At 44.4% G+C, this 26,741-nt stretch overlaps 1 protein-coding gene across 1 annotated transcript in view; it reads left to right on the forward strand.

Annotated features, from left to right (window-relative positions):
* The window catches only part of LOC125457167 (putative claudin-24), a 77,596-nt gene extending 54,433 nt beyond the window's left edge, over positions 1 to 23,163 (forward strand). The window contains exon 2 of the mRNA XM_048541018.2: positions 22,249 to 23,163. Within this exon, the coding sequence (XP_048396975.2) occupies positions 22,382 to 23,122 (741 nt within the window). The 5' untranslated portion in view covers positions 22,249 to 22,381 and the 3' untranslated portion in view covers positions 23,123 to 23,163. The remainder of the gene's footprint in view (positions 1 to 22,248) is intronic.
* The last annotated feature ends 3,578 nt before the right edge of the window (positions 23,164 to 26,741 follow it).

The following is a 26,741-nucleotide window of genomic DNA, read 5'->3' on the forward strand; positions in this document are numbered from 1 at the left end:
TCATGGCCAGCTGCTTCTGGGTCCTAAAGGAGGCCTGCATTTCGGGGGATGCAGATGGTGGATTAAAATGTATTTTTTGTCACAGAGAGAGGGCTGCTGTGGAATCACAGTCAGGCACAACAAAGGTTTGCTTTCAGAGGCCATCCTCTAACCTCACATCTGTGCCTCCAGTTGCCCAGAGTCTCTTCTTGCCAGTCAGGAAGGCAGCTAAGTGGGGAGGTAGCCTTAAGTCACCATTCATTGACTACATAAACCCAATGGATCTCCTGCCCAGGCTTCAATTGATGAGGTGGTGAAAAGAGGAAATAATTGGGCAAATTGATACAGGAGAGATATGTTCTCCTTCTCGCTACCTTCGAAGAGAAGAGAATTTCACCCTTGGTCTTGCATTGCTGCTGAGGAATATTTATGGGGTATGTTAAGGTAAAGAAAACAATATTCATGCAACATTTTATTGCGACTTCATCTTGCAATAGGACTACCAGGGGCTCCAAAATCATATGACATCACCACTTCCTGTGATGATGAGACTTCTCATCAGCACATCACACTGGAGGCTTGGACTCTAATTAAAATTGGAAATGGCTGAGATCTAAGGGGCAGTCCACCAGGTTTCCACCAGGGTGGGTGGGGTTCAATCTAACCCCTTCCTTCCCCATCAGAAACTCCATTGAAAGCAGTCACATTAGCAAATGTTAACAAATCAGGGTTAGCAGTGAATCAAAGGGGGCAGCATACCAGTTACAGAATGAGCTGGACAAAAATATGTAAGTGGGCAGGATAATGGAAGCTGGAATTTACTGTGGTCCCACACAGTAGAATGAAAAGTAGACAAGACACATAGCTCAGAAATAGTTCAAATAGTTAGGGATGAAGTTGCAAGGGATTTAGGCGTCCTTGTGGTTTCAACACGTGCTAAACACGTCCAGCCAATGTAGAGTCACAGACATTAAAACCATTGGGATTTTTATATACAAAGCTAGACAGAGTAGGAGTTAATAATCGGACCTCTAGTTAGACCACAGCTTGAATGTCGGATGGAATTTAACGTGGAGCAACACAAAGATTTAGGTGTGGACAGGGTTCTAAATCAAAAATTGGCAAGCAACGTGGAAGTCAGTTCCAATCCATTGACTTCCTCTTTCAGCTGGAATGCATGAGGATCCACACACATGATCCCATTGTAAGGCATGGGATGGCAATTAACATACGTCACTCACTTCATTAGAGTGATATTTATGCAGACCTCTAGGCTTAATGTCAAAAATACTTCCTGACATGTGCCAGTGGAAACAAAATGAGAACATTGTAGGGGGAAGAAGCAAACTCAGCGACAAATGGTAAAAATACTCAATAGCCATCGCTGCTCACATATTGAATGGTTCTCACTGTGTCTGAAGTGACTCTCCAGGCATTTAGTGGCAGGATGGGAGATGGAGGATAGGGCTAAGATACAGGCAACCACTCACATCATTGTGGCCAGGACGATGTCAATGAGGGGTAGTTGAAGGTGTGCTATACACCCACCGCATGACTGTTCCTAGCCCTGCTTCTGTAGAGCTCGCTCCCTTCTCCACATTCTATACATTCATTCCCACTGAGAGCTAATCTCTCTCCTTTAAAATTGGTAAAAAGAGCCAGAGTTTAGGAGATATTGATCAATGCAAATCGTTTTGCTGAATTGTAGAATCCCAAGAGTGTGGAAGCAGGCCATTTGGCCCATCATGTCCACACTTGCCCCTCCAGAGTATCCCACCAAGAACCATCCCTGTAACCCCGCATTTCCCTTGGCTAAACCACCTACCTTGCACACTATGGGCAACATAGCAAGGCCAATCCACCTAACCCACACATCTTTAGATTGTGGGAGGAAACCCACACAGACAGGGGAAGAACATGCAAATTCTACACAGACAGTTGCCCGAGGTTGGAGTCAAACCCAGGTGCCTGGCACTGTGAGGGAGCAGTGCTAACCACTGAGCCACCATGCCAGCTAGCATGAACTTTGTGAATTCTATTTTTCTTTATTCTTTCATGAGATGTAGACATTGCCGACAAAAGCTACTATTTGTTAGGTATTCCTGGTAGTCCTTGAACTGAGTTGTTTGCTGGGGCACATTAGACAGCAGCTAGGAGCCAACCACACTGCTGTGGGTCTAAAGTCCATTGTAGGGCCAGGCCAGGTAAGGATGTAGATTTCCATCTCTGAAAGGTATCAGTGAAATCAGATGGGGATTTAACATTAATCGATGACAGCTTCATGGCAACTGTGGGGGAGGCGATCGCCTAGTGGTATTATTGCTGGACTATTAATACAGAGACCCAGATAATGTTCTGGGGACCTGGGTTCAAATCCCACCATGGCAAAAGGTGGAATTTGAATTCAATAAATATCCGAAATTAAGAGTCTAATGATGCCTGTGAATGCATTGTAGATTGTTGGGGGATAATCCCATCTAGTTCACTAATGCCCTTGAGGGAAGGAAACTCCCATCCTTACCTGGTCTGGAGTACATGCGAGTCCAGACCCATGGCAATGCAAAATAATCTAAGATAATTCAGTTTTAATTGGACCACTTGATCTGTTGTAATGATGTTTAGCTCTTAACTGCCCGCTGGTGTGGCCAATAAATGCTGGCCTAGCTAGCAATGCCCTCATCCTATGAATGACTAAAAGAGAAAAAAAAACTAGCTTTATTTTCCAGGTTTATTAATTGAATTGAAACTTGACCAGCTGTGGCAATGGGATTTGAACACATGCCTCCAAAGAAAAGCCATGGTCCTCCAGATGAGGAGGACCATGACATCAGTATAGAGTATGGAAGTTGGGATATCATGTTGTAGCTGTACAGGACATTGGTTAGGCCACTGTTAGAATATTACGTGCAATTCTGGTCTCCCTGCTAGAGAAAAGATGCTGTGAAACTTGAAAGGGTTCAGAAAAGATTCACAATGATAATGCCAGGGTTGTAGGGTTTGTGCTGTAGGGAGGGGCTGACTAGGCTGGGCCTATTTTCTCTGGAGTGTCAGAGGGTAAGGAGTGATCTTACAGAAGCTTATAAAATCATGGGAGGGGCATGGATAGGGTAAGTAGTCAAGATCTTTTTCCTAGCCTAAGGAAGACCAAAACTAGAGGGCACAGGTTTAAGGTGAGAGGGAAAAGATTTAAAAGGGGCCTAAGGGGCAACATTTTCATGCAGAGGGTGGTGCATGTATGGAATGAGCTACCAGAGAAAGTGGTGGAGGATGGTACAGTTACAACATTTAAAAGGCATCTGGGTGTGTATAGGGTAGGAAGGATTAAGAGGGTTATGAGCCAAATGGGGCTGGATTAATTTAGGATTTCTGGTTGGCATAGATGGGTAGGACCAAAGCGTCTGTTTCTGTGCTGTAGAGCTCTATGATTCTATTATTCTCTCGCTGCCAATCACGTGTGACAGTGAGGTTATAGATGCGGGGCAGCACAAACAACATTTACCAATGACCCTGGTTCAATACCATAGGGGGGAAACCAAGAAGGTTTAATGTCACCCCCTATGGAAAAACAAATCTTGCAATATGTCACCAACCTGCACTTTAGAGAAGAATATGGCAAGACTGAGACTCAACTGATGCTCAACCTAAAGCTTGGGTCAGAATCTGGAACCAGGAAGCAACTTGGCAGCAGAATCAGTAAAAGGGGCTCTGCTCTTCATTCCCCAAAACTCATCCATTTCCACTCCCCACCCCAGGTCCACACTGGCCCGGATTACCTCAGGTCCATTTAGCCCGCGCCTCCTGACTGGAAGGAGGAGAGTTAAAAGACTCTTTCACATGCTTCCCCAGTGGGAATTTGAATTGGGATACATGGGCAGCAGAGAGTTGGCGAGATCCTGGTTCTGCCCTCTCCACTGTGAACCATGAATAATCTGCCACTTCCCTTCTCCTTAACTGCCAGCTGTTCAGGTTCTTGGTTTTCAGGCAGACGCTTGCAGATTGTTATTATTATATCTGGAAATCTTGTTATTCAATAACCATGGGTTCAAGGAAATGTTACCAGGCTGCAAATTCACGCTTTAACTGTCATTTGGATAAAGGCCAAGACAAATTAGCACTTCTGAGTTTTGCAGAGCCAGAAATTACTCTCTGTGAGAAATCAGATTGCAAAAGACACCAGGTGCCATTCATTATCCACCAAAAGTATAAATGTTATAAAATGTAGCCTATTAATCATACTGTCTGTAATATGGTTCCAATTTTCTTAAAAGCTTTATGTATTGCCTCTTTTAACGGCTGACAAAAATATCCAATATATAATTTCTTTATTCTACATTGTGCAACTATTGGTATGTAGAAAAAGTCAGATTGTGCAGTGCTTAAAGGGCCATTTCAGGGTACAAAAGATTCTCCCTTGTTTAAACAATTGTATGAGAGTAGACTCTAAAGTAGATTGAATGGGATTAATCTTTGCTTCCAAATAGATGAGCAACATGGAGTAATTGAGCAGACATTAGTGAGGCTTTATCTCTCCTATTATATAATAGCTGATATTTTATTGGAGACCCAAAACTCCCTTTGCAATAGGCTAGAACTTCATTGTAATACTATAATATGAGGAAACTATGATTGAGATGGTAACGGTTTTGTTTGTTCTTGATGCCAGATGTCCATTTCACCCATTTGAGGGTAGCATTGCCACACTCTGCCTTCCAGTGCAAATGTCTTCACATTTGCAACAACATTTAGACGTGATTTAATTTTTTCTTTCCACTGTTGCACTTACTTTTGTTTTGTTCTGGGTTACTGTGCGAACATCAGAATGTTGTACAGTACATTTATTTCTGTTGTACCTCTATCCTTTAACACATATTCTTACAAGAAGCACTTTACTATCTAGAGCAAAGAGAAAGAAGAACAAAGGAATGAACGGTAAAGCAGATAACAACGTAGCAGACTGCATTATTAATCTTAAAGTACGGACACAGGCAACAACAGGAGGTAAAACTAAATTAAGCCACATTTTGTTTTATGATCTGCAATGCACTGCCTGAACAGATGCATTGTGTCAGGCAGCAGATTCAAGTGGGAAATAGATAAGTAATTGTTAGGATTATGTGGATACAGCAAGGGGTAAGTCTAATTGTACCCATTCTATCAATAAGCTAGTATGGGTTTGGTGGGTCAAATGGCTTTCTTATGTACTGAATTATTTCACCTTCCTGTGAAGCAGATTTAAGAGAGCCAGATCACGTAGACTTGGGGATTGCCTACAGCTCTTGGATCAACAGAACCCTTCCAAATTTACTTGCAGTCTGATTATATATATTCTTCTCTTAAATGAGGAGGTGAATGTGTTTTGATAGGCTTTATTAATCAGTTAATAGGATTCTTTGCCACTGCACTCCGAAATCACCATGAATTACAGGGCAGGCTTCCTGTGCAACAAAGCAACTGATTAGGTCTTGAATGAGCCAACAACTGGTTGGCAGGTAGCATTTTACCAAAGCTTTGCAGCATTCTCTCAGCGGTGCTGTACCCACTTTATAAGACTCGAATTGACACCAGGACAACCACGTAGCAGATCAGCTGTGTGCAGGCATTTGGTCAAATGCCAAATCTGTCAGGCCCCTCGGTGGTTGACTGGTATGAGCTCACACATTTCCGACCTGGATTCCGAAACATGGTTGGAATGTTCATGGATATGGAATGGATTAACCAGTGGCCCTTAAATGGTTTGGAAATGTTTGCGTAACAGTATAAAATATTGGAAAGATTTGCAGGCTGATGAGCTGTTTGACAGGCTGTGAACACTTATTCCATTATCGTAACTATCTTCATGCCAGCCAACACCTCTTCTATGCAGCAGGAGGCTTTTAGCATTTGTAAAGCTCATGCAATGAGCAGAAACCACCAACATCCACAGATAGAACTGTCCTCGGACTGGAGACATAGAATTCAGGACCAGAGCTGCAGTCTGCACTCACTGGAACCACTTAGGGAGTGGTTTCAATCCTCTCCCTTCTGTCTCTGCGCTGGGAATGATACCATTGAGTCAAAAGCTGAAAACCTGGAGTTTATTTGCTGTAATTTACATGTCTACCGTTTTATGCATTTACACCAAGTAATTCCTTATTATCTCATTGCTTTACAGAAGTATTTATGTAACATCGGACTTGATAACTCACATTAGATTTGCCAAATGTTTTTATCTACTGTATTGAATGGTAGCAGTCTTGCCCCTGATTCGGTGGGTTCAATTCTCACACTGGAGACTTGAATGCTTAGTCAAAGCTGAACGGCCAGCCTAATATAGGAGGAGTGCTATCCTGTTATTGCACAGTTGCCATCAATGAACCTAAGACCCTCGCTGCCCCTCTCAGGTAAAAGAAAGACCACCTTGTTTTATTCAAGGGAGTTCTTCATGTTGTCCCTCAACCAATGCCTAAAACAGATGATTTACGATCGGAACTCCTTCGCATAAATTGGCCACTATGTCCTGTTTCACAGCAATGATGACAGTCCAAAAGAACATTTATTGGCTGGAATGCTCCATTGGATGTTCTGAAGACGTGAAAGGCAATATGTGAAAAAATGTCTTTCATCAATCACATGATGTTAGTACGTATCAGAGAGACACAGGACAATGGCCTGAGATGTCCCATTTACTAAGTTCAAGGGTTGGAAACCCAAAGTTCAAATTGAGCTCCACGCATGCAAATTACCTTAGGGTTTGCAAGGATTTAGTTAAGTTACCATTATATAAAACACTGAAAGGACTCAATTGGCAAGGACCACATGGGATTGTTTATTTCTAAACAAAAATTAAACAGACAAAAAATAAAACAGAAGCCATTCGTTTAGAAGGTGATATAAAATACAAGGTGAGAAAGAGGAGCCTGTCATGGTCTTGTATTGTCTGCTTCTTGGTAACCTAGTTGTGATTCATTTTTAAGTGCACAGTGAAAGGAATAAGTTCTGTCAGATAAAAGAAGGTCCTTCGCAATTTAAGGGAATTATCACTTTGACTTAACATGTAGATTTGTGTCGAAAAGCAGGTTGAACAATTGGTTCAGTGATAATGGGAACTGCAGATGCTGGAGAATCCGAGATAACAAAGTGTGGAGCTGGATGAGCACAGCAGGCCAAGCAGCATCTTAGGAGCACAAAAGCTGACGTTTCGGGCCCAGACCCTTCATCAAAAAAGGGGGATGGGGAGAGGATTCTGAAATAAATAGGGAGAGGGGGGAGGCGGACTGAAGATGGAGAGAAAAGAAGATAGGGGGAGAGGAGAGCATAGGTGGGGAGGTAGGGAGGGGATAGGTCAGTCCGGGGAGGACGGACAAGTCAAGGGGGCGGGATGAGGTTAGTAGGTGGGAAATGGAGGTGCAGCTTGAGGTGGGAGGAGGGGATAGGTGAGAGGAAGAACAGGTAGGCAGGCGGGGATGAGCTGGGCTGGTTTTGGGATGCAGTGGCGGGAGGGGAGATTTTGAAGCTGAATCCACATTGATACCATTGGGCTGCAGGGTTCCCAAGCGGAATATGAGTTGCTGTTCCTGCAACCATCGGGTGGCTTCATTATGGCACTGCAGGAGGCCCAGGATGGGCATGTCATCTAAGGAATGGGACGGGGAGTTGTCTAAGGAATGGGAGAGGGAGTTGAGAACGCCCTCAACCGTGTCTCCCGCATTTTCCGCAACGCACCTCTCACACCCCGCCCCCGCAATAATTGCCAAAAGAGAATCCCCCTAGTCCTCACATACCACCCCACCAACCTCCGGATACAACACATCATCCTCCGACTCTTCCGCCATCTACTATCCAACTCCACCACTAAAGACATTTTTCCCACCCCACCCCTGTCTGCCTTCCGGAGAGACCACTCTCTCCGCGACTCTCTTGTCCGCTCCACACTCCCCTCCAACCCCACCACACCCGGCACCTTCCCCTGCAACCGCAGGAAGGCTACACTTGCCCCCACACCTCCTCCCTCACCCCCATCCCAGGCCCCAAGATGACATTCCACATCAAGCAGATGCTCACCCGCACATCCGTCAATGTGGTATACTGCCTCCCTTGTACCTGTTGTGGCTTCCTTTACGTTGGGGAAACCAAGCGGAAGCTTGGGGTCCGTTTTGCAGAACACCTACACTCGGTTCGCAATAAACAACTGCACCTCCCAGTCACAAACCATTTTAACTCTTCCTCCCATTCCTTAGACGACATGTCCATCCTGGGCCTCCTGCAGTGCCATAATGATGCACCCATAGATTGCAGGAACAGCAACTCATATTCCGCTTGGGAACCCTGCAGCTCAATGGTATCAATGTGGATTTCACCAGCTTCAAAATCTCCCCTTCCCCCGACAGCATCCCAAAACCAGCCCAGCTTGACCCCACCTGCCTAATCTGTTTTTCCTCTCACTTATCCCGTCCTCCCACCTCAAGCTGCACCCCCATTTCCTACCTACTAACTTCATCCCAACCCCTTGACCTGTCCGTCCTCCCTGGACTGACCTATCCCTTCCCTACCTCCCCACCCATACTCTCCTTTCCACCTATCTTCTCCTCTATCCATCTTCGGTCTGCCTCCCCCTTTTTATTTAAGAATCCTCTCCCATTCCCCTTTTCTGATGAAAGGTCTAGGCCCGAAACGCCAGCTTTTGAACAATTGGTTCATTGTGTTGTACTGGGGCTTGTTTGCAAAGATGTTTTGGAGCGTGGGCATTGCTGGCAAGGCCGGTTTTTGTTACCAATTCCTAAGTGCCCTTGACAAGACGGCAGTGAGTGACCTTCCTCAAACACAGCTGTCTCTCTGATGTAGACACGGCAGTCTACAGTTGTAGAGGGACTCCCAGTGACAATGAAGGAAGAGCAACATCTTTCCAAATCAGGATGGTGTTTGGTTTGGAGGCAAACTTGCATGTGGGTGGTGTTCCCATGTATTTGCTGCCCTTGAACTTCCACTTGGTGGAGGTCATGGGTGTGAAAGGTGCTCTCAAAGGAATCTTGGTGAGTTGTTGCTGTGAATCTTGTAAATGACACACACTGCTGCCACTAGACTTCAGTAGTGGAGGGAGTGAGTATTTAAGGAGTGCATGAGGTGCGAATGAGTGGCTTGTGATCAAATATTCCCCACTTGTGCCTTATAGATGGTGGATAGGTTTTCAGGAGTCAGGAGGTAAGTTATTCACTGCAGATTCTGAGCCTCTGAGTTGCTCTTGTCGCCGCAGTATTTGTATTGCTTGTCCAATTCAGCATCTAGTAAATGGTAACTCCTAGAGTGTTGCTATTGGGGGATTTACTGATGGTAATACCACTGAATGTCCAAGGGTGATGGTCAGATACTCTCTCGTTGGAGATGGCCATTGCCTGGCATTTGTGTGACACAAATGTGGTTCAGCCTAAGGCCTTATTCAGAACTTGTTGCATTTGAACACGGACTGCTTCATTATCTGAGGAGCTCTGAATGGTGCTGAACATTGTGCGATCATCGGCAAATATCCCCACCTCTGGCCTCATGATGGGGTGAAGGTCATTGATGAAGCAGCTGATAATGATTGGGTCTAGGACACTACCCTGGATTCTGCAGAGATGTCCTAGAGCTGAGATGATTGACCTCCCACAACCATGACCATCTTCCTACGTGTCAGGTATGACTCCAACCACCGGTGCATTTGCCCCTGATACTCATTGATTCCAGCTTTACTCAGGCTCCCCGATGCCACACTTGATCAATTGTGGCCTTGATGTCAAGGGCACTCACCCTCACCTCAATAGATCTTTATATGTTGATGTATTTCCATTTAGGGTTATAATCTCGAAATATTATGAACCAATGGCATAGGCAATAAATGAAGTACAGGCTTCCGTTCTCTGGTATAAAAATTGAATCTTGCTCGCAGAAGGCAGCCATTCAATCCATCATGCCTCTTCCACCTTTGTGCAAGCACTTTCCAAGTAGTGGCATATTCAACAAGACAATTCATCATTCACATCACTGATAACATTGGAAGGGATTGACAAAACATAGTCTTTGCAATCCCTTCTTATCTGCTCCCAGATTGATTATGGCTTTTGATCATGGCCTGCTTATCCTTTCTGAATCTTGTAAAGTGCTTGAAATTAAATGACTGTAAAGAGATAAACAAAAATATTATTTTAAAACCCAATCCTTGGTGTTTACTGTTCATGCATTCATAGGCACATAAAACTAGTACAGTTTGCTATTTTGTTTAATAAAGCTGCCATTGTTCTATACATACTTTAATCGTTGTGTGTATGGCTGCTAATCTTTCTAGATAATTAAAAACTGGTGTGTTTCCCCAGCTAATGGGTTCTCAGATAATTAAATCCTGTTTTCAATATCCACCATGGAAATTTGAGACGGTAGAATGTGAAGCTAATGTTCAGCTACATCAGATTCAGGGAAACATTCAGCCATTCAGCCCATCTGGTTGATGCATATGGTTCTCCATCTTCTCTGAACTGTCCCTCATTGTGAAGGATGACTAGATTCTACACTATAGCGGAGTTCTCAGGTGACTGACTACACCACCACCAGTCTCTGTCCCAGCTGGGAGAGAGGGAAGTTGGCGGAATGGGTAGGAGGCACGCTGAGATTGCCTGCATGCTTATTTTAGCTATTGACTCTTCAGCTTGCTGTCAGCAATTGGACTCGAGGTGCACAGATCCTTCCCAAATACTTTGCCTCCATGTCAAAGTTTCAAAGATGCCAATGGCAATGTTACTTTTTTCCAAGGAAAGTATAAGGATGTCTTTGAAGCATTTTCTCTGGTGTGGTGAAGCTTGGCGTATAGCATTGGTTTTGACAGCCTTGTAACAGGCATCCAGATGGCTGTAGCCCACCCAATGGAACTTCTTGAGATGGTCAAAGTTTGATGCTAGGAAGGTTGGCTCAACAAAGAACACTGGCAATGGGGTGCCATCGAATTTGCAGGACCTTGTGGAAGCTGACAGCTGGTGGTATCTCTCCACAATTTGCGCTATTTGTTGATAGTCCATTTCTCTGAGCCACGTCAGAAGATGGATAATGCTCTGCAGGCTTGGTTCTGGGTTTGGTATTCAAACATTCTCTCCCTCAGGAAAATGAAGACTACAGTGACACATCGAAGATGGCATTGAACCTTGGTAGCAATGCCTGTCCTTGTTGACATTAGGATGCCATGCTATTGAAAGTGTCCAAGACCTCATGATGAATTTTGCTAATGGGGTTGGTGGGGCTGTAGGAGGGTGTAGGGGTTAAGATAGTAGAGGACTTTTGATTTATGAATACTTGGACCATCACCAAGTCACCGTTTACTTACATGGAAAACCCTTGACACTGGTTCAGCTCTCTCAGAGCGAACAGAACCTCTGACCCTCCAGTTTATATCTGTCAGCCGGGGGTCCCTGATTGGACCAGATCAACAGCCCCAAACAGGGAACTCATATTCTATGAGGTCCATCTGGCTGAGCTTGTTACGATCAGTACAGTAATGATGATTTGGAGCTTGTGTGCACAGGCACAAGTATCGTCTGTGTACTGTATTCACTGACAGAGATTGAGCTGAGCTTGGATGTATCCTGCAGGCAGAGGAGGTTGAACAGGTTCCAAGAAATAGCAAGAACTGCAGATGCTAGCGTCAGCGATAACTCAGTGTGGAACTGGAGCAACACAGCAGGCCAGGCAGTGTCAGAGGTGCAGGAAAGCTGACGTTTCGGGTCGGGACCCTTCTTCAGAAATCTGTATGTTATCTCCACTCCAGCTAGTCGGGGGGCCAAGGTGCAGCATTGCAGCAAGGACATTTGAGAAGCACTTTGTTGAGATACACAGCCTTGTTCCACTTTGGCCTGAAGGTGAACGGGGATCTGTGGTACATCTGATCTAGGTAATCTCGTGGAGCAGGCCGAAGATAACAACAAACTTTGGGGACATCCGAAGCAGAGTCAGATATCCTTTAATCGCTCACAATTAAGTGTTGCAGGTCTTTGTGCTGCCCAACAGGGCCGTGTATCAGGGTTGATGCTATTCCCAGCAGCAGTTGTTAGAGAGTGAAGAACATTGCTATTGTGCCTCCTAGAGGGCAGAATCCACACTGCGACTCTAGGAGGCAGTGACTTTCAGGTTACAGCACAGAAAGAGGTCTCCTCTGGCACAGTGTCCATGCCTCTATCCCTGACCCAAGGGGCCTGACCTCAACTCTCACCTCCCCCACCGGTGTGTCACAGCATGTCGGAATGGGTTGTTTAAAAATATCTGCAGAGGCCACTTGACCCGTTGTGCATCCAAGAATACAGTCTGACCCCATGTTCCAGAATTTGGTCTGTTTTGCTGCAGGGCCTCTGCAGCACTAACTCTGTAGTGCCACCATCATCCTCATCAACTCTCCTCAACCCTTACTGTTGTAGCCGGCTTACATTTATACCCTCTTGTTCGCAACTCACCCATGAGTTGAAGAGTTACAAAGGTCCATATTAACTCAATTTGAAGAGAAACAAAGAACTTAAACAGAAAGAGACTACTGTTTATCAAATGCTGAGACTTTGCGTATTGGGTAATGATTCATGATCATCCTGATATCAGCCATGTGGCTCAGACTACAACCTGTTTTGCACCTTCATGGCAGTGTTAGAAAACAGATTCTTCTTTCACCTTACTCCCTGAACTGCCTAATTCCTGCTATTCTCCGGCTTTCTGTGCTCATTTGACCTCGAGGGATCTGGTGTAACCCAGTAAAAAGCGACGGGGTAGCACGTCTGACCATCTGGTATAGTCGTACCACAGTGGCTGCAAGGTGAATTTGATCTTGAGGTCCATTTCATTCTTAAAAGTCCAGAGGGATAATGAGACAAGCAACCTTTTGTTCAATACCAGACAGGGAATGATCCTTTAATTTGCTCATTTACCTGAACAGAAGCAGTCTACAATATAATGTTCAATGTTTACCTTTTAAGAAGCATGACTAAGAAACGCTGTCATTCCAACCTGCACAGCACCCTGTCTCCCTTCACCTCTCCACACTGATTCTGTGTCTCTTGAATTCTCCTCCTGCTTCCCTTGGTGCTGTGTTTATATGACTGGGTCAGCCACTGAGGTATGGACTGGTTAATCGGAGGAGCATTAGATCCAATCCAGCCTCAGCAGCTTAAGGATTTTTTTTTTGTTTTGCCCAGGTGCCACCATATGCCATCCTTGAAGTGGCTGTGGGAGTTGGAGGGGAGACATTATCACACATCTCCTTCTGGAATGTGCCCTCGCAAAAAAGATCTGAAGAACGGTCCTGACCCGAAACGTCAGCTTTCCCTGCTCCTCTGATGCTGCCTGGTCTATTGTGTTCCTCCAGCTCTACACTGTGTTATCTCTGATTCCAGCATCTGCAGTTCTTGCTACCTCTGGAGAAAGACACAATGGTCTTTATCGATGTTTATCCCGAGCAACTCCATGACACAGGACTCTGTCTTCTGCAGTCTGTTGCCTGTGACACGCACCTAGTCAAACACTTGACTGTGTCTGGAGGACCATCAACTCAGCGAAAGGCACTCTTTGGTCTCCCTGAAACTCGTTGGTCTTTCAGTGTAGACAGTTGACTGAGTGTTGCAAACTGGTGCATTCCAAGGTCCAGAACTGCTGCGGGCCCACTAAAGCTTGGGGCAACCGCTGCCTGGGCACAGTTGAAAAAGACCACTGTCCGAGGAAAGACAACTATCTAGGCCTTTCTGCCAAAGTTAAATGGGGGTCTGTTCAGTTACCAGACCCTCCTGATGTCTCAAATACATTTAAATATAGTCTTGTACAAGTAAGAGATGCTTTTGATTTGTTTGGATAGAGTCAAACTCCAATGTTCGTTTGTTTCCTTGATATGCTACTGAATGGAACTGAACTGTGTTTGTAACAATGTAAGTATTTAAAAGGTATTTTATGAGCTAAGTATACTTTTGAAATAAAAAAAACCTGGAAAATAAAAGCTGCTGTCAGTAAAACAGACTGTGAATCATTTGAAATGTTAGTGAAAACCAAAATGGATCACAAATGACCTTTAGGAAAGGAAGCCTGTACCGATCATCCACTCGCAGATTCACACTGGGCAAGCCAATCAATTGAAGAAAAATGGCACCATCTTCACAAGAGTAAGAGAAATGGGCAATAAATGCCAAACTTCTCACCATCACCCACATTCTGGGAATACGTTTTAAAAAACAAATCTGAAAATGAAAAGGAACGCTTACGACTAAAAGTAGACTTTAAAAATAGGAAGTGTAGAAACTTTAGAATTTGGCATGCTGGGAACTTTTTTTGATCAGATAGGATTTGCTTGGATGGGTTGACTGAGGATTTCAATTCCCACGCTGTCAGATTAATCTGTAACCTACTCGGAACCAAAGCTCTGAGCTGTAATTAGAGGCAATTTGAGGACAGTAACGCAGTTCAGAAGTTTTGAGTGTAAAGATTTTTTTTCTGAGTATCACAAGACACACCCATTATCCTGTGCTTCTGTCAGTGTGAGGATGTGCACAATTTGCATTTAGCACTGCAAGTCATCAATGCTGAGCCAACAGAGTCATTAATACTGACTTGCATTTACTTGAGTGAGGTTCTGAATCAGTGGCAGCATTCCTCTCTCTGACTCAGGAACTGCTGGGTGCAATCACAGCTCCAGGCCGTTTCCAACAGGGCAGACTACAATGCCGACTCTGAATTCTGAGTTTAGATCCTACTGGATTATGATGTTGTGTGCGGTCACCTTTCACCACCTCCTGCTCCACCCTTCCCAGTGATGGCTACAGAATCCCGTAAAACCCACCCACTATACAGGATCAATCCCTCCCCCAGCCCCCACGCCCCCACACCATCTGACAGACAGACAATCACAGCTTTAGAAGGAATACTCAGGTGGCAACCCATCTGGCTGTTGGTCAGTCTGGGAATCATTCCGATAATTCCAAGAGAAATCTGTGAAGATGCAGAAACAACACGGTGCATTTGAGCGCACAGCATCTTTAATAGTCGATTAAGTATGTTCTTTGCTACTTGTACTGTCAAACTGCTGCGCAAAATGTGAAGAGCCCATCTTACCCAATTTAAGCCCATTGTTCACTCCATTCAATTGGTTATTGAGGGATAAAATCCCGCACTACACTAACAATTCACAGATACCTAATGCCATCTTAAAAGCTATTTTCCTCAACTAGAATACTATACCCAAACATACTAAAACATAGAGTTTTAATTAATCAATACATGTGCCTTTGAGAGTGAATCGAACCAACATCTATGTTTATTTGTTTAAAAACCTTTTGAAAGTGCAAAAACTGTGTGTGTGTGTGTGTGTGTGTGTGTGTGTGTGTGTCTGAGTAGATCACTCTGTATTTAGAGAACACTTAAAGAAAAAGCCATGGTAGTTAGCAGGTAGGGTTTTCATAAAGAGACATGCTTTGTGAATTGTCACAGACTGCCCCAGTTTACCATGCAGGAAAAGTGAAGTTTATAAGAAGAGTCTAGAGAGAAATAAAAAGTCTATAAAGGACTAAAGGGCATAGATTTAAGGTAAGAAGGGAGAGTTACAAAAGGGTCCAGCAGAGCAATTATTTCCTGCAGAACAGGCTGCCAGAACCAGTGGTGGAAGCAAGTACAATTTCATCATTTAAGAAACATTTAGATGGGATAGGTATGGAGGGATATGGGCTCAACAAAGGCAAATGCAACTAGTTTAATTGTGAGAACTGGGTGGTATGGTCAAATTGGGCTGAAGGGTCTGTTTCCATGCTCCAGACCTCTATGGCTCTATGACCCGAAACATTAACTGTTTCTCTCCCTACAGAGACTGCCAGACATGCTGAGTTTCTCCAGCACTTTCAGTTTGGTACATTTGGAAAACAGGAGCATTGAGTTGAATAGATAGCGGAGTTGATGTGAGTCCTGCAAGTTGTTGTCCATTTATACCGCAGCTAGGTCCCAGTGATAGACCATCTCTTTCACATAAGATTAGACTGATTTTCTTAAAGGAGGATGAATCATAGATTGGGGCTAGGTTTTATAATATAACTAGATGACAGCTTTCATTCTGCTGTCCGAAAGGCACATTGCTAGGAAATATTTTACAAATTTAGGAGTGTATTTCTGGATATGATGCCAAGGTGAAACCCATTCATAAAAATGCACTGCTGAGTCAAGGCACACATGCATGCTTGTACAGCAACATGCAAAAAGCTCCATGGACCAACTTATTTCAAGTCATACCTGTTACTTTTTGAGTTAGTCATTGGGATTGTCCAGACAGATTCCATCTCACTGATTGATGAATGAGTAAAGCAGACTGTGGTGAACCGAGCCCAATCAGAAAGTCGCAAGGGAAGAAAACAGCTCATATCCCAAAGCAATTTATGGTGCGAAACTTAATGTGTAAGAACAGTTGTAAACACATAAAAGGATGATTTCCATTTACTTAAACTCTTTAAAATTCTGTACAAGTTTCTACATGAAACTGTTCAACTGCTGAATATTTTCAGGCTCGCTCAGGAGTTTTTGATTATCACATCAAAAGTTCAACATTTGTAGATGTTCATGAAACTCAGAAGCATTATCAACTATGAGGAGACTACTATGCCAAAAGGGTATTGTCACTTCTGTGGATTGGGCACATCATGTTTAAAACTGAGAAATGAGAAGTGATTCATTCACAGAGAAGTAACATAAGATTAGATCCCCTACAGTGTGGAAACAGGGCCTTTGGCCCAACAAGTCCACACCACCCCTTGAAGCATCCCACCCAAACCCATCCCCCTATAACCCACACATCCCTGAACACTACGGACAATTTAGCATGGCCGATCCACCTAGCCTGCACATCTTTGGACTGTGGGAGGAAACCGGAGCATCCAGAGGAAACCCACGCAGACACGGGGAGAATGTGCAAACTCCACACAGACAGTCGCCCGAGGTGGAAATCGAACCTGGATCCCTGGCGCTGTGAGGCTGCAGGGCTAACCACTGAGCCACCGTGCTGCCCCATGTAGGGCATGATGTAGGGTATGATTACAGAGGGAATGTAGGAGCAGAGCATCTTGACTGAATATATACCCAAGTCATTAAAGATGGCAGGACAGGTTGAGAGAGTGGTAAATAAATATGCTGTATCCTGGGTTTATTAGTCAGGGCATTGACTACAAAGGGAAGAAGGTTGTTTTAAAACTATTATAACATTGATATGGCCTCACATGCAATATGGCGTCCAATTCTGAGCACTACACTTCGGTAAGGATGTGAAAGCACACCAGGAAATGCTGAAAAGTTCTTTGGGAATGATTCCCAGGGTGAGGAACTTGATAGGGTTGTATTTTGGAATGAGCAGTTACGGCAAACTGGATTACTACAGATGGAATGACGCTGGCTGAATCACAAACCATTTCCTCCACCTACAAATTCTTACAATCCAAATCTTGAACCTTCAAAGTTGTTTATGTTTCCATAAAAATAAAGTCAAATTTTGTTTTAAGGGCATGCCATGACAGATCTCACCCATAATGAGTTGCTGCCAACTGGATTGCGATTCATAGCAATGGGTAACCTGTCTGATTGGCAGCTCTCCCAATGTTGGGTCAATTTATTGAAACACTCTGAAGACAGGGACCTCCAGGGGTGTCCTTAATGCCCAGTCTATGAGCTGCACTTACACTGAACAATACTTCAAGTGAGGGCCAGAATCTCCAAAAACTTGCTGTTTAGGCCTAGGCCCAGAGATGGGAACTTGCAAAACCAAATGTATTATTTTTAAAGCAGCACACATTGAACAATTCCATGCCAGTGATGGGCACGGGAGTTATTCCATCAGTCCCATGTCAGGTTACAATGGGAGGTCAGGAGAATCACTACTGAAAGTCCAAATTTGACAGTTGATATTCGATTGCACCAGATGGCTCACAGTTGCACCTAGAGGGAGTGAAATTCAGCTAAAAACCAAATTGATGAGATTATTGACAGAGTTAACATAGTGAGGGGGGAGAATCATCAGGAAAGTTAGAGTCATACAGCATGGAAACAGTCCCTTTGGCCCAACTTGTCCACGCCAAACAGATTTCCTAAACTGAACGAGTCCCATTTGCCTGTATTTGGCCCAGATCCCTCTAAATTTTTCCTATTCATGTACTTGTCCAAATGTCTTTTAAATGGTATAATTGTACCAGCCTCCACCACTTCCTCTGGCAGCTCCTCTGACACATGTACCACCCTCTGCGTGAAAACGTTCTCCCTCAAGTCCCTTTTAAATCTTTCTCCTCTCATCTTAAACCCATGCCCTCATGTTTTGGACTTCCCTACGCTGGAAAAAGAACTTGGCTTTTCACCCTCTCCATGCCCGTCCTGATTTTATAAGCTTCTACACGGCCACCCCCTCAGCCTCCGACGCTCCAGGGGTAAAAGTTCCAGCCTATCCAGCATCTCCTTGTAACTCAAACCCTCCAGAGCTGCTAATGTGCCTGTACCTTTTTTCTGCACCAGTTCTCCTTTCCAGTTCAATAACATTACTTGGGGCGGAATCATCCCCTTCCAGAAGTGTTGAATTTGAAGGTGGAAAGAGCTCTTCATTACACTAGTTGGGGACTTGATCTAACAGCCCTGCCTCCACTGGAATTGAGATCTTGGAAGGACCCCCACTGTTAATAGCAACATCTCCCAAACCACCGCACCCATACCTCTCCTGGCCACCATCAATGGGAGCCCTTGAGTGGTTAACTGAGGTTAACTCCCACCACTGGGGTAAACACCCTAGACTGGGGTGGTGACAGGACTAGACTAGAGAGTAGATGGCAGGCAGGGGATGCCACACAGTGCCAAGGTTCAATGCTGTCCTCAATACAATGACAATCTCATCCGATCATTGCGGTTATCAGGAAAGCTTGCTGTCAGACAGTCACTTCCTAGACTATAGCTACATGCTGGAATGATCACGGTATTGTTGATTTTCAAACTCCATCGGTTAATCTCCAACAGACCGAGTCATGTGATGAGCAATCCTCCTCCCCCAGTGGTGGGAGGTTTTACATTGACAGTGATACACAACTGCAACTCACCAGAGAGTTTCCATTACAGTCTATCAAGTAGCTCACAATCAAGCATTTAGTAGTGGCTGCTACCCTGAAAGGACAAAGAACAAAACCATTTCTGAGCAGTATTTGGTGCTGGTTAAAAGATGCATTTATTCATAAAGCATTTTTTTGTTTTCTTTTTCAAGCCAGCATTTCACTGAGTGTGGCATCAAGAGCCCCTGTAGAGATGAAGTAAATGGGGATTGGGGGAAACATTCCAGAGGCTAGATGCATGCTTAGAAAAAGAAAGATTGTGGTTTGTTATAGAACCATGCCACGGGAATTCCCCAGGGAAGTATCCCAGTCTGTATTAACTACAGCTTCTTCATAAGCAAGACTCTATCCGTCATAAGGTTAAAAGTGAGTTGTTCACTGTATTACACATGGCATATCAATATCAGTCATATTTCGTAAAACTTTGGAAAAGTCAAGGTCCAGCTGCAACAAGGTCAGGACAGTTTCCAATACTTGAGTGGATAAGTGGTAAGTAACATTGGCACTATTAAAGTGCCAGGCAATAAGCACCTCCAACAAGAGAGAAGCTTAAACATCTCACCTATACAAATGATGACCTTATCATTGCCAGCTCTTCACTAGCAACATACTGGAGCTTGCCATTGATCAGAAACTCAACAACCCTAACCCAACCCTGCCTACACAGCAGATTAAGGACTGAGAATTCTTCAATGGAATAACTCATTCCCCAATTCCCCAAAAATTTCCCTGCCTGTCTGATATGTCTGATGGAATGCTGCCCACCTGCCTCGATGAGTACGCCTACAAGAATACTCAGGTAGCTCAACACCATCCAGGACAAAGCATGACTGAGATCCCATCCACTACTATAAAGATGCACACCCTCTCCAACCGACACACAGTGGCATGAGTGCATGCTGTCTACAGTGTGCATCGGAACAACTCAGCAAGACTCCTTCAAAAGCACCTTCCAAAACTGCGATCTCTCGAAGGATAAGGGTAAATAATACACAGGAACACCACCAACTACAAGCTCCCATCCAAGTCACGTGCCACCATGACTTGTAGCTTTTTGTACCATTCTTCAAGGTCACTGGTTCGATATATTGTACACCTACAGCAACAAAGATTTCAGTGGCCCAAGAAGGCAGCTCAAGGATAATTAGGGGAGGGAAATAATTACTGGCCTGGATAGTGACACTTAAGACCTCTGCTCCTCCCCAGAATAACTCCTGTGCCTTACCTCCTTCCAAGGAATGTTCAATACGGAAGAGCACTGATTCATCAGCTGATGGAGGGGAGGAGATAGGAGGAGGTTTCTATGCTTCTATTTGACCTGACGTCAAGAGAGGTCATAGGGTCTGGAATCAATGTAGACTGCATTCAGGTTAACTCCACCCAGACTGTGTAGCACTGTGTCAACAGCTCAGGTTAAACCCAGTGATGCTGATTGACTGAGTTTTGATTCCGTGAATATGACCATGTCAGGGTGTTGTATGACTGCTCTGTAGGACAGCTCTCCCACTTTTGGCACAAGTTCCCAGATGTCGGTGGGTGGTCTTTGCAGGGTCTAGACCGCAGACTGTTCCTCTATCATTTCCAGTGCCCAGGCCAAAGCCTGGTGGTCCATCCAGTTTTATTCTTTCTAAATGCTCACCTGTGGTTTGGGTACAACTGAGTCACGGGCTAGGTCATTTCAGAGAGCATTTAAGAGACAACTAACTACATTGCTGTGAGTCTGGAGTCACACGTAGATCAAATGAGGTAAGGGCAGCAAGATCCTAAGGGGCATTAGTGAATCGGATAGGATTTAGGACAATCCAGGAGCTTGATCGTTACCTCGAGACTAGATTTTTATTCCATTATATTAACTGATTGAACTCAAATTCTCTACAAGCTGCCATGATTGGTTTGAACTCACATTCCAAACCATTAATCCAAAAATCTGGATACTGACCAGTGACATTACCATATTACCATCTCTGTTCTCCCTCAAGTCTAAAACTAGAGCATTTCACTTAAATAAAACCAGTTATGTAGGCATGAGGAGTGAGTTGACTAAGATAGATTGAGAAATTCAACTATAAGGAATGAGGATAAATAAGCAATGATGAACATTTGAAGAAATGTTTCATAATTTGCAGTGAATACACATTCTAATGCACTAGCAGCTATTCCTTTCCACTCCTTTCTCTGTCCAAATGTTCTTCTCTCTCTTTGGGCTCCATCTATGTCTATCAGTTACTCCTTACACCCAACCCCCATCTGATCTTCTGCAATATAAACAAACTTTTTCCGAGTTACCATCAGTTCTGACGAAGCGTCACTGGAACCGAAATGTTAACTCTGATTTCTCTCCACAGATGCTGCCAGACATGCTGAGTATTCACAGAAATTTCTGTTCTTGTTTCATTTTTACCAATGCCAGCTTTTCAAATGAAAAGCTGCATTCGAATTCTCAAGGTGGGATTTTAACTAACTTCCTCTGGATTATTGAGATAACAGCGTGTAGAGCTGGACGAACGCAGCAGGCCAAGCAGCATCAGAGGAGCAGGAAAGCTGATGTTTCGGGTCAAGGCCCTTTTTTCTGAAGAAGGGTCTCGACCTGAAACGTCAGCCTTCCTGCTCCTCTGATGCTGCTTGGCCTGCTGTGTTCATCCAGCTCTATACCTTGTTATCTCAGATTCTCCAGCATCTGCAGTTCCTACTGTCTCTGGATTATTGTCTGGTTACATAACCAATTCAATACTGTATCCTTCAGTTCATTGCAGTTGTAACATAAGGAACTTGCTCCTTTCTGTAGCCCACAGATGCTGAGGCCAATTCTTCCAATCGTATTTGTCCGCCGTGTTTATCTGACTGGCTCTGGGACCTCTATACGTGCAATGTTAAAGTTCTATAATGGGCAACTTCCAACTCAGGCATCAGGGGAGCCCAAAAAAATATATTTCATAATGTTAAACAACTTTACTTTATACTTAGAAGCTGTTGTTAGTGCAATTCTACGACAATCCTATAGAACAATGTAAAAGAAGTGAAACTAAACACAACTGTGCTTTATACTCTCAATTACGATGTGCCCTCATAGTACCCAAAGTTGAAAAACTTCCCAACTGCACAGAACTCCAAGTTGTAACTTCACTCGTCTTTAAGTTCAAGCAGGCACCTCAACCAAACATATTGTTTTAACTCCAACATCTATTGTTTGTTGTAGATTTACATCCTCAAGTGCCTCTGGATAACATCGCCCAAGAAAAGAGGAGAAGGGGTCAAGGGGCTGCAGCAACTTCTGTCAATCTGTTTCGGCTGGTGTTTTCGGAGGAGCAGCCTAGAATAAGAAAGGGCTGATGTCCACATTTCTCGAACGGTGTGACACAGACACAAGAGCCTCGGATGCTGCCATCGACTCTGAGCCACCTTCGGGGAGACACAGCACCAACGGAATGAGGTCAAAACCATGCCAGTGTCAATGTGTAGGCTTCTGCCTGTCACTCCTCGGGTGGCTGTGCTCCTTGGCAGCCATAGTGCTGCCTCAGTGGCTGACCAGGAACACCGACTTGTTACAGAGTGAGACATTCTTCATCGGCATGTGGGAAACATGCGTTGCCCAGGATGAGGGTCCAGTCCAGTGCAAGGGGTACGACAGCCTGCTCGGCCTGCCAGATGACATTCAGCTCACTCGAATTCTCATGTGCGTGTCTGTGGCACTCGGCCTGTTAGGTTTGCTCTTCTCCCTGTCTGGATTGGACTCCATCGCCTGCTTCAGTGACCAGGAGGCTACCAAGGGGAGGTTAGCACTCAGCGGGGGTGTGTCCTTCCTGCTTGCTGGAGTTACAACCCTAGCCCCTGTGTCATACCTGGCCCATGTGACTGTGGTCAACTTCTGGGATCCCGCCGTCCCTCAGTTTGTGCCACGGTGGGAGTTCGGTCCGGCCTTGTTTGTCGGTTGGCTGGGTGGCTTCCTTCTCTTTTTTGGAAGTCTCCTGTTAGTCACATCCCAGTGCTGCTTCCGAAAAGTTAAAGGGAACATCCAGCTGGAACCACGGACTGTGAAGAGAGCCTTGTGGCACAAAACAGAGTATGTCTGATTGTAAAGGGGATACAATGAACAAGAAGTCAATTGCCTTAACTTGACCGATGTTTCTCTGAGCACAAAGTATGCAGAGATTAGACATCAATGCACTCTCTATCCCTCTTGAAAATTTTGCTTTGACTGTTCCTTGCATCATTTACGTCCTTTCCTACATGTCAGCTCTTCCACTAAGGTTTTGGATAATTTTGACACAACATTAAGCACAGGCACTAGGGCATCTGATTGTCATTCCAGGGTCTCTACTAGCCAGGATGTGCCTGCTGTGACTTGAAGTGGGAAATGCTAGGTAGAAACAGCGTCAATCAGTACAGAAACCGTCCCTTCGGTCCAGTCTATGCCGACCATGTTCTCAACCTAAACTAGTCCCACCTGCCTGCTCCTGGCCCATATCCCTCCAAACCTTTCCTATTCATGTACTTATCCAAGTGTCTTTTAAACATTATAACTTTACCCACAACCACCACTTCCTCTGGAAGTTCATTCCACACACAAAACATGTCCCTCTTGTCTTTTTTTAAAATCTTTCTCCTCTCACCCCAAAAACAAGCCCCCTCCCCTTGAAATTCCCTTCAATGGAACTAACAGGTTACTACTCCGAAAGGTGGAATGTCCTAACCCAGGACCTACATTGGAGTCTGTAAGGAACCAGTGGAGCAAATGTGGTGCAGTGGGAAGCATCCCTATCTCTGGGTCAGGAGCTCTGGGCCTGGGTCCCAGTTCAGGTTGTGGGAGGCATGTTTGTAATGTGTCCAAGTAGATTGGTTGTCAGCTCGTATAATCTGTCTAGTCCTCCATACTGCAGGCAGTAAGAGTCAGAAAGTCTCCTGGCCAGCTACCCTACAGAAGGCAATGAGAACTGCTGCAGTGTAGAGCCAAGATAAACACACAGATAGCCCACAGGTACCAAAAACCTCTGATGACACAGCACCTGAAGGGAGAGGAAGAATTTACATCATTCCAAGGGATGCTTCAACTTTGCTCATTTTGCTGCTGCTATCATGGGCGTTTGTTGACTGTGCTTTTGTGTTGACAACACAGAAGAAATCCAAACCAAGTTTATTATTGGGAAAATCCACTCATCCTGGTTCTCTGATGCATGTTTACTCGAAACAGCAATTTATCTTGTTTTATTTAAAATTCCATGGACCCAGCCTCCACAGGAGAGCGTGATCCAGAATTCCGCTGCCCTTTGTATGAAAAGTGCTTCCTGATTTCACTCCTCAATGGATTCCTTTAGTTTGATTATTTTACTTTGGACTGGACTCAGTTATCTGAGGAAGTGGATTCTCTCCAGCTGCCTTGCTAGCCAAGTCCACCCTGAACTCATTTAGTGCACATCAATTCAATCAATCCTCAACCTTCCCTGCTCAGTGGGATACCACTTTACACACACGGCTTCATCATTTAACTCTTTAGGCCCCAGTGGGATTCTGATCAATCTGCCCTGAACCTGCCTCTTGAAATACTTCTGGAGGAAATGACCTGTCCTTTCTCTCCTTTCTCTATTTATACGGCCCTCACAGGCACAAAGTCCTTTCGAGAAATGTAACAGTGCTGAAATATAGGAAACACAGCGACTAATTTATACACAGCAAGCCCCTGCAAACCATGCTCCAAAGAGAGAAAAATATTAGCCAGGTCGCTGGGAGATATGATACTGTCGGATATTTCATACCTAACTTAGTGGAGACGGTGCTTTATTTTAATGTCTCATCTGAAATGACAGGATTTCTTCTCTATAGAACACCCTCAGAACTACATTGGATGTCTCTGCCTTAATTTAGCCCTCAAGTCTCTGGTGTGGGGTTTGGATCTACAAACTACCGATTTGACTGGATTTGTTGTCATGTGTAACTTGGTACAGCAAAAAGTTTTGTTTTATGGCAGATCATACTGTACAACTGCATTAGAGTAATAGAACAGAGCGAGGAATACAATGTTACAGCTGCGGAAAAGGTGCACAAAGAGCAAGAACAATATTTAAGTTTGCAATTTGCAAGGCCCATTCAGAAGTCTGATAACAGATGAGAAGAAGCAATTCTCGAATCTGCTTGTCCATGTGTTTAAGCTTTTGTACCTTCTGCCCGACAGAACAGGTTGGAAGAGACTATAACCAGGATGGGATGGGCCTCTGGTGTTGGCTGCCTTTCTGAGGCACTGAGAAGTATAGATGGAGTCAATGGATGGAAAGTTGGACTGGGCTGTGTTCACAACTCTCTGTAGTTTCTTACAGTCCCGGACAGAGCAGTTGCCAAACCAAGCTATGATGCACCCAGATAGAATGCTATTTATGGTGTATCTATAAAATCGGTAAGAATCTTTACAGATAAGAGCCAGGGATAAAAGTATGATCAACTTAGCTGCAGTGATAATCAAGTAGGTAGTGGAGTCAATTTCAGGCTGTTAACACCTTGTGAGAAATGCATATTGTAGAGAGAGCATTAATGCAACGTATCATATCCATTGATTCGATATTGGAGAGAGAAGATGGAAGGGTGATCCAATCCAGGTTTATTTACAATGTTAAATGAATTCAGTAGGGTGGGTACACAGCAATAGTACCTCTTTTGGGGCATTCAATAAAGAGTCAATGTGATCTCAAAGTGAGATTTAGCTCAGTGTCATTACTCCATTCAGTAATTCTCTCTCTCTCTCTCTCTCTCTGTGTGCCAGCTATGCATGCTGAGGTCAATCAATGTCTGTTGAAAAAGGGAATCAAAGGATGTGGAGTAGTAGCTGGTAAATGGATTTGAGGGACAGAATGGCCAAGCTCTCATTGAAAATGATCGAGCAGGCCTAATGGGCTGGAGGAATTCTCCCATGTTTCTACTTGAAAGTATCACTGTTATCTGTTTTGTGGATTCTCTGATATTAGTGGCGCCAATGACCAGTAAAAGATTCTGGTGAAGTATTCTTAATTCTGGACTTATGGTAATTGGAACTGGATAATTTTCTTTTGAGAAAAGAAGATCCAAGCATCATGATTTAAGAGTTATGCAAATCTGTCTCAGAGAGGGTCTCTGGGTCAGGAATGGGTTAGGGCCAGGTATCTCGATCAGGGAGTGTCTGGCTGGGAAATAAGCCACATCAGCAAAAACTGGGAGTGGATTAAAAGGTGGAACCTGTTCTGGGCAGACAGTGAAGGCTGTGAGCTGGGTGGTTTGGAGGCAGTGGAGATAAGCGCACTTTGTGAGAGATGGGAAGGTTGAGGGATGTGATCTCGGATGTAGCTGGGAAATGTTTGTAAGAGAACGCAGACTGAGTGAAACCACATCAGAGAAGTTGGAGGAGAGAGGGGTCATAGGGGTTTTAGGTGGAGGTTAAAAGCGCCAAGCGTGATGAGATGGCTGGGGACGGATACAGAGGAAGACTGTGCCAACACGAACATTTTGAGTAAGAAGCATACAGGGCCAGGAAGACATCAAGTTGCCAAAGGAACAAATAGAGAAGTCGAACAGATACTAGTGATTTGACTGGACTGAGGGACATGGAGCTAGGTGGGAAGTGAACAGGCACTGCGTGGGGAGGGTGGACCGTTCTGTTTTTAATCTTCTCTATTGACACCTGAAGCTTTTCGGTCCAGTAATTTTTTTGAGATATCAAGTCTCTAAGGA

The sequence above is a fragment of the Stegostoma tigrinum genome, chromosome 12, assembly GCF_030684315.1.
Source record: "Stegostoma tigrinum isolate sSteTig4 chromosome 12, sSteTig4.hap1, whole genome shotgun sequence".
Classification (NCBI taxonomy): Eukaryota; Metazoa; Chordata; class Chondrichthyes; order Orectolobiformes; family Stegostomatidae; genus Stegostoma; species Stegostoma tigrinum.